The 8,633-nt window shown below is 43.7% G+C and overlaps 1 protein-coding gene across 1 annotated transcript; it reads right to left on the bottom strand.

Moving 5' to 3' along the window:
• Positions 1-2,035: 2,035 nt before the first annotated feature.
• Positions 2,036-7,686, bottom strand: CKS2 (CDC28 protein kinase regulatory subunit 2). Its single transcript, XM_069474011.1, has 3 exons — positions 7,565-7,686; positions 3,383-3,510; positions 2,036-2,337 (listed from the first exon to the last, which is right to left on the bottom strand). Exons 1-3 carry the CDS (start codon positions 7,621-7,623, stop codon positions 2,285-2,287), a joined length of 240 nt encoding a protein of 79 aa, XP_069330112.1. The 5' UTR covers positions 7,624-7,686; the 3' UTR covers positions 2,036-2,284.
• Positions 7,687-8,633: the final 947 nt, after the last annotated feature.

Raw genomic sequence — 8,633 nt, 5'->3', positions numbered from 1 at the left:
GCCTTCGGAGGGGACGCCAGGAAGTGCGTCACAGAAACGCGACGGGGTCCATTCCCTCCTTCCGGCCGGAAGCATGGGGCGTGGGCTCTGCGCCGCCGCGAGCAGCACGTGGAGGTTACTGGGGAAGTGACCCCTAGGAGTCTTCTGGGCTGGGTCCTCAGTGTAGATTACAGGAGCCTCACGTGTGCCCTGCAGTGCTGGGCTGTCTTGCGATAAATTCTGCCGAGGCAGTAGCAAAGAGAAACTTAGCATAAGGCCGTGGTTTACTCGTGTCCTCTGGGTCTGGCATCACATAGGAAGGTTCCTTGGATAAGGTGGCCTGGAAAGACCTCTGGCTGAGGTGAGCAGTCACCTTAAGAACGTTTACTAGTAAGGGAACTGTGGGGAAAACTTGACGTTACCTGACGCCACTCCAGGACTTGATTTCCCTAAGATTTCATAAGGTGACTTAGGGGAATTGGACGCCCTATAAGTCCTACAGATCTGGAAAGCCTACAAGACTACTGGCGTCCTTAATTCCCAGAAACTTAAGGTTTGGAAGTAACCACGGAAAAGAACTTAATTCCAAAGTCGCTGTTTCATTCTAACATTAAAAACTGTGCTAGGACATGGTAAAGAAATGCAAAAGTAGTATGATTTGTGCGGGTGGAAAAGAACTCTACAGGAAGGCAGAACTTACCAAATACTTTTGAGAAACATGTAAGGTGCTGCAAGGACAAGAAGGCTCACCAGAGAGGTGACCCAGAAGACTGGTGTATCTTTCAGTAGATAGAGGAACTTCCTTTTTGCTCTGAAGCTTAAAGGAAGGTGCAAGGGAATTTAAGGGACAGAAAATGTTTGCCAGCAATGTAGGCTATTTACCGGTAGAGGGTTTATTAGGTTGAGGCAAGTTATAGGTTTCCTCTGTCCCCTGCAGACTAACCCTACCAAGGTGTTTATTTTACACGGGAAATGTAGGCAGCAGCTCCAGTTCTTTACCACATTTCAGTCCTGGTGGGTCCCACATGTACTAAGCATGCCTGAATACACCCAACCGCAAGGAGAGAAGCCCAGGGTCTGGCAGGAATCTGTGCTGCAAGGAGTGGCTGTCACCCCTCCCTCTCAGCAGTACGGGGTTTACCCTAAGAGTGTGATTTAGTTTACTTAATTTTGGCATTTTTGTCTTTGTCATCCTGGAGCACTCCAGATGAGGTGTCCTGTGGTGGTAACAGTGGGTATTGGAAGTAGATTCTAGGCTGCTGCTCCTCACCATGTGCTGATTACATATAAGGACACCCTTTCTAAACAGAGGGGGTCTTATGTTTTCTCTAGTATAGCAATTAACTAAGGTAACTAGCCTGTGTCTGCATTTAACTCAACATTTTCCTAGCAGCTAACTAAATAGGCAATCTAAATAGATGCAAAATACATATGGCATATGAAGGCGTTTTACAGTACTTTTTTGCTATAGGAGGGCCAGGCATGGTGGCTCATGCCTATAATCCTAGCACTCTGGGAGGCCGAGGTGAGAGGATTGCTTGAGCTCAGGAGTTCAAGACCAGCCTAAGAGTGAGACCCCGTCTCAAAAAAAAAAAAAAAAAAAAAAAAAAAATGCTATAGGAAACACCATCCCCACTTAGGAAATGAAAAAAAGGATAAACAGGGTTAAGGGTATCTCCCAAGACTGCTAGAAGAAGTTAGTGGCAGTTCTCAGGTAAGTGGAAGTAACCCAGATAAGTATTAAGTCGGACTTTTCTTCACTTGAAGATTCTAGATAATTCTCTAGGAACAAAACAATAAAGTGGTAAAATCTACTTTGGCTCTAGTTTAAACATATCCCTGGTTTCTTAGTTTCTTCCTAAGTGAATTAAATGGTACCTCCATCATACCAAGATATTATGAACTCATTCAACATTTTATTTATTTCCTCAGGGCTAAAATTATAAAACTGAAATCAAACAATCTCAAAAATCACAAATCAACCATAAGAAAATATTCCTCAATCACTTCAATGGTGGTAAATGCAACATACAAACTTTATTTAACAAAAGTAACGTAACAGGTAAAGCCAAACAGGCACTTATATTAAGAGAAAAACTGACTAGAAGAAATTTTTTATCTTAAACACCCTATAGTAACCTACTTGCAGTTGCATTTAACTGAGCTCTGTTGCTGTGAAGAATACAGCTCATGCACAGGTATGGATGAATGATTTGTACATTTTTCAAGTATTCACTGAATACTACCTTATATACACATATACATTAAATTTGAAAAAGATTTAATTGACGATCCCAGGTATACTTCATTTTTGTTGATCTTTTGGAAGAGGTCGTCTAAAGAGAAGAATATGCGGTTCTGTGGAAAGAAAATGTTTGGTATCATTTTAATACCATAGTGAATTTTCATATACGCAACAAAAATTCAAGGAATTCTCAATTAAACCAAAATAGTTGAGTCCACTATTAAACTGGTTCGAAATGTCTTAAATGAATTTTGCTTCAAAGTCACTGTCAGCATTAAACAAGACAAACAACCTGATAATGAGAAGATCTCTCCAATATTTTAGCTTTACCCACTCTGAAGAAAAGGAATAAGTAAAAGAGAAAGGTTATCTTTATGGGGAAAGACACCTCTTTCAAATCACCTGCTGGATCTCACACTAATGCACATTGAAAAACACCAGAAGCTTACAAAAATACAGGTCCCTAAATTGTTTCAGTAAGTGGGGCCCAGTAATCTACAGTTAGGTTCCTCAGTTGCTTTTGTATTAGCTAGAGAGAGAACACTAGAATTTTAATTATGTTACCCAACCCCAAGAAAGTTGAGTCTTTTTGGAGTGTCTGATGCTATTTTTCTTTAAAAGGGATAAAAAGCAAGATAGCTTTTTTTCCCATCTACTTCATCTTCTACGGTGTGCCTTCAAATTTTGTTGAAAGGATTATAATACTTTTAGATTCACTGTTAATCCATAAATAGAATTTAACTCCAAAGTCCGTCTATTTTACTATTGAATATCTGAAAAACTTTTGGTTAATACCACATAGCATGAGGCATTCATACATGCATAATACAGGTAGCACATTTGCGTTCATATGCTATGTTATCTCATTTAAGCATAATATGGTAGATACACCAGAATTCTAGTTATACATGTGGCAAAATACTTTTAAGACACAAATTTTAAAATAGAATAGCTATTTTTTGACATCTGTGGTATGTGGTTTACTATGAAATTGGAACCCTCTCCAGAGGGTTAAGAAATCATTCTTTCAAAAAACAGTCAAGCTTACCACAGAATTACCTTGCAATATCATTGAAAGTCAAGGTCACTAAAAAAATTGTGCCAACCATAACCATTACTATTTTAACTCAGTTAATACTTTACTATAGCAAAACTTACCTGGCTCATGAATCATGTAATGAACCCAGCCTAGACTTTGCTGGACACCGAGTCTCCTCCACTCTTCTTCAGACATCAGATGGGTTTTGGGTACTTGTTTGGAAAGTTCTCGGGGTAACATGACATGCCTATTAAAAGATATAGCCAAGTTATTAGTGCTCTGTGTCTTTCCTACAATTATGATTACATATGAACCTTTAGGATGTTTAAAACTTGAGGCTTTTGGTCCTCAAAAGTTCTTCGAAGAATCTCTATGTCATATCCCCTTTGGTGTCAATCTTGAGTACCCCCTACAACCTTTAATTCTGATTTTTGATGGCCTATGTTCAAATTAGGGAGCTAAAAGCATGCAATTCAAAACCAAAAGGCATTTTACTTAGGACTAACTTTTGACTAAATCATGGCCAACAAGATCTAAGACTATATAACATATGACGTGTCCTCAAAGGGAAAAATATGCTCAACTCTTATTAACTGCACATATACATGTATGTGCAACCTCACAGACCTCATAATTTTCTAATAAAGCTACTGACCTATATCCAAAACTAACTTTATTCAGTTTCTTAGAAACGAAATAACCTTTAATGTTAAACCATCAAGAATACATATGACTGTAGCTTTGTGAAATTCTTTTTTTTTTTTTGAGACAGAGTGTCGCTCTGTTGCCCAGGCTAGAGTGAGTGCCGTGGCGTCAGCCTAGCTCACAGCAACCTCAAACGCCTGGGCTTAAGCAATCCTACTGCCTCAGCCTCCCGAGTAGCTGGGACTACAGGCATGCGCCACCATGCCCGGCTAATTTTTTTTCCAATATATATTTTAGTTGGCCAGATAATTTCTTTCTATTTTTAGTAGAGACGAGGTCTCGCTCATTGCTCAGGCTGGTCTTGAACTCCTGACCTCGAGCGATCCACCCGCCTCGGCCTCCCAGAGTGCTAGGATTACAGGCGTGAGCCACCGCGCCCGGCCTGTGAAATTCTTAAAAACAGATCTGCACTCCTCCCCACTTAGTTGTTTATTACCATAAAAAGAACTTTTATAAAAGTCACAATTCTCAGCCCCATTCTTACAGAACCATCCATAACCACCAACCCAATTTTTTTTTTTTTATTTTAACAGCTTAGTATATCTATCTGTGTGTCAGCTGGTTGGAGGTGAAAGAAATGCAATCTGGTCATATTTTCAGGCACACAGTAAAACTGAATCCATAATCCATTTTAACCAAGCTGTCATCAACTTTAATTCTAGGATGTGGCTAGTTAAGTACCAATATACTATTACTTGCAGAGCAAACTGAACCTCGGAACAATTATGTTGCTAGTCTAACATGAGGCCAGTAAGTCATATGCTCATATGCTTACTACCAGAGTAGAGTTTTCACCAATTCCAGTGAATTATATATAGGGTGATTCTTAGTAACACTTACAAGTTACTGTGCTCAATCTTGAAGTGCTGCTTAACATTTCACTTTTTTAAAAACACTATTTTGTTTTTCCTTCCTCCAGGACACAAAGCAGATAACACCTATCTTTTAAGGCTCTACAAATAACTAGTTATTTGTACCTTCTACATTAACTGTTGAGTAGTTTCAAAGAGAAATGTAATGCTTTTGTATCTTTTCAATTTTACAAAAAGAATTATATCTAAATAACTTGTTACATTTATGTAGATAAGTTACCACCACCCCTACCTTCTCCATAAACCATGGAAATAGGCTCCTCTTCATCAGCGTTTGATTATAAAGGAAAAACGTTTTAAGTACCATCAAAGCCCACGTGAGGATTCTACCTGAATAGTATTGCATGGAGGTAGTTTCCAAACTGCAAGTAAGGAAAATTCTTTCCAAAATCCAATGTTTAGGCCCTGCGCGGTGCCTCACGCCTGTAATCCTAGCACTCTGGGAGGCCGAGGCAGGTGGATCGCTCAAGGTCAGGAGTTCGAGACCAGCCTGAGCAAGAGCGAGACTCCGTCTCTACTAAAAATAGAAAGAAATTATATGGACAACTAAAATATATATAGAAAAAATTAGCCGGGCATGGTGGCGTGTGCCTGTAGTCCCAGCTACTCGGGAGGCTGAGGCAGTAGGATCGCTTGAGCCCAGGAGTTTGAGGTTGCTGTGAGCTAGGCTGATGCCATGGCACTCACTCTAGCCCGGGCAACAAAGTGAGACTCTGTCTCAAAAAAAAAAAAAAAAAAAAAACAAAATCCAATGTTTATTTCAGTTGGAGTACAAAACTGTACAATTATTGCAAATTTGTAAAGCCACCCAGAGAAATCCTCAGTTCTTTTCCAGTGAAGATACACTTCCATGATACTAGGAAGGGAGAAAAGAGAGGCCACCCACTTTTGTACCCTTAGAGAAGAACCTAAGCTCAAGTAAAAAGACTAGGTAATTAAGTTTGTAATCACAAAAGAAAAACCAAAGATATAAATAATTGCACACTGGGAAAAATAAATACTAATTTTTGAAATTTACATGGCATGCCACTCCACTATATACAAACTATCCTAAATTCATGTCTCAGTGGCATATTATCGCTTTCGTTTCCCCTTTTAAAAGTATCTCTTTTAATTATGGAGACTTATTATCTGGCTTCATAAAGGTAAATGGCTTGGTCAATCAAAACCAGCTCTAATTTATATTGGATTAAATCACATCAGATATGACAGGATTTTCTTCTACACATTACCAATACAAACCAATCAGTAAGTTAGGTTTAGTGCCTATCATCCATGATCATGTGATTATATTAATAATAATTGGAACTACTGCTATAAATCTGAGGAATACAATTTTAATAAAAAAAACTTATACAGACCCATAAATCCTTACCCTAAAACACTTGGAGCCAGATGTGTTTCGGAATAGTTTTCCATGTGTTAACAAGATATTAAAGTTTATCATTATGTCAACATATGATTAGAACCGTAAGGGTTGTAGTTACTATATAAAGTTAAGATAATCTACTTGAAATTTACTATAGCCAGAAAAACAGATTTTCCTAGCTAGGAAAACAAAACGGTGCAATTATTACTAATTTGCAACACTGCCCACAGAAACCTTCAGTTTTCCTCCTGTAATGATAGACTTCCATGATAACAAGGAAGGGGGAGACAGACCACCTTTCTTCCTCGAATAGCATTCTTGAAATCTGGCCTAAAAGGGCAGCAGGCAGAAAACAAGGTCACTATCTGGCCCAAAGATGGCATAGGCTTTATCTCCGTTAAATCATGGTAGTTTCCCAGAATGCAACATTCTAGTCTCTACCCAGCAGGACAAGGGGTTGTCTGGTCTTTGAAGCCACGCCCCAAACAAGTCTCCCGCACTCAACAAAGCTCGTTTTAAGTGCCCCTAATCCAATTTGTGAATTTTACTGATTGTAGCCACCACGTTCTAGTGCACAGCTTCACGACTCAAAAGCCAAAAAGTCGGCCAATCTACACTAGCATTAAAATATGTGCAAAGTCTACTCATGTTCTCAATTTGATCTAAAATGAAAATAAACCCCCTTTAATAATGCCCTCAGCTAGTAACGACTTGGGCTACGCATAATCGCCTAAATCACCATACCCAATGAACATTATCAAATCCCCACCAAGCTCATTTTTCGGGGATCCTCCTCAAGGTTATTTCTAGCACCATCAACTTGAAAAGTGAAAAAGGTTAAGTGTGTTCCTCTGGCTCTGTTAGCAGATCAAAATCACCATTCTAAACTGAAAACTAGTAGAAGCTCAACATCCAGGCAGTGATGGGCGGGTGGGTCGCACGAATGAGAAATCAGTCACATCGCGGCAGCCGGAAAAGCAGGGCGGTTCCCGGCGAGGCCTCACTTAGTCCCGATCTTGTTCACAGAGCCGGAACGACGAGCACAGAACGACCCGGCAGTCGCTCGGCGTCGCCCAGGACCCCGGGCCCGTTTCCCAAGTCGCCCCGGTTCTCACAGGGGTACAAGACGCGGCTTCTGCCCGCTCCGCGCAGGCGGAACAAAGGCCCAGCCGGGCGAGCGCGGCCGCACACTCGGCGCGCCCGACTCCCGGGGCCGCACGGGCCGCAGGCAACCCCGACCGCGACCCCGACCTCAGTCCCCAGGCCCCGATCTCGGCCCCGCGCCCTCCCCGGTCGCCCCGCCCGAGGGGATGGCGGCGGAGGGAGCCGGCCGGGGGCCCGCGAAGGCTGCTTACCGGTACTCGTAGTGCTCGTCGAAGTACTTGTCCGAGTAGTAGATCTGCTTGTGGGCCATCCTGCCGGCGCGCCGCGGAGCAGGGGGACGAAAGCGCGAAAAGAGGGCGCAACGAACCGCGCGTCCGTGCTGACCAAAGAAACGACTCGACTGAGCCTAACGACCGCAGGCCCAACGATCCCGATTTGAATCCGACAGCCCGCTGCCGATTGGACAGCAGCACCGACCAATCACCTTCCACGGGAATAGAGGCGGCTGCCAACCTATCATCGCCTCCTTTCAGCTGCGTTCGCTTCCCAAGTCAGCCAATCAGAGGCTTGTTGCGAGGTTGAAGTGGAGGATTGGTATGGTGTGCGGACGAGGAGCGCCCTTGACGGGCAGAGGCGTGGTCAAAGAAAGGCGGAGACCAGACGCTAAGGGCCGCAGAGCGCGTGTGCGGAGATGTAGAATGTTCCAGGGTGGCGAAGCCGTTGGGAGTGCTGATCTGTGGGTGGGTTGAGATATCGCGGGGTTTGGCGAGGCGGAGCACAGGGTTGGGCCGCGCCGGAAGCGCGCCCGGAACGGCTCAGAGCGGAAGTCGTGGGCCTTTGGCACTGAGTGCGCGCCTCGTGCTGCGTGGTGCTACCTCGGGCTAGAGCCTCAGGCCTGGAAAAGTGAAGACCAGAAGGGCGGTGGGGTGAGGTGGAGCGCGCTGGCGAGGGCAGCGCTGGGCGTTGGCGGTGCGCCGGCCTGACCCTCCGCAGGGTGGCCGCGCTGCCGCGTCTCCCAGTTTTCCGGGGGCGTTTCCCTGCCCGGGCCCCGCGCTCCTGTCGCGCCCGTGTGGAGAGTGTGTGTGTGCGGACGCCGAGCCCACGGGTCCGTGCGTGGGAAGCCTGGCGCGGTGGCTCACGCTCTCACTTCAGCTGCTCGGAGGGTCGCTTGAGCCCGCCAATTTGGGACCAGCATAGACAACACAGGAGGACCGTATCTCCAAAAAAAAAAAAAAAAAAAAGACTGGAAACGCAGGAAGCTTTCTGCAGTCTAACCTGTCCAAAACTAGAGGAGAGTCTAAGGCATGGGAAGTTTGCGGG

The sequence above is a fragment of the Eulemur rufifrons genome, chromosome 7, assembly GCF_041146395.1.
Source record: "Eulemur rufifrons isolate Redbay chromosome 7, OSU_ERuf_1, whole genome shotgun sequence".
Taxonomy (NCBI): Eukaryota; Metazoa; Chordata; class Mammalia; order Primates; family Lemuridae; genus Eulemur; species Eulemur rufifrons.
Note: the sequence above shows the minus strand (reverse complement) of the source record. Positions and strands in the feature narration are given on the sequence as shown.

What these genes read in the sequence shown, in the direction of transcription:
- CKS2 (XM_069474011.1), bottom strand. Translation starts at nt 7,623, where the DNA reads ATGGCCCACAAGCAGATCTACTACTCGGACAAGTACTTCGACGAGCAC. An exon ending in GACGAGCACTACGAGTACCG is followed by an intron (nt 3,511 to 7,564) that starts GTAAGCAGCCTT and finishes ATCTTTTAATAG; the next exon opens with GCATGTCATGTTACCCCGAG. An exon ending in TTACATGATTCATGAGCCAG is followed by an intron (nt 2,338 to 3,382) that starts GTAAGTTTTGCT and finishes TTCTTTCCACAG; the next exon opens with AACCGCATATTCTTCTCTTT.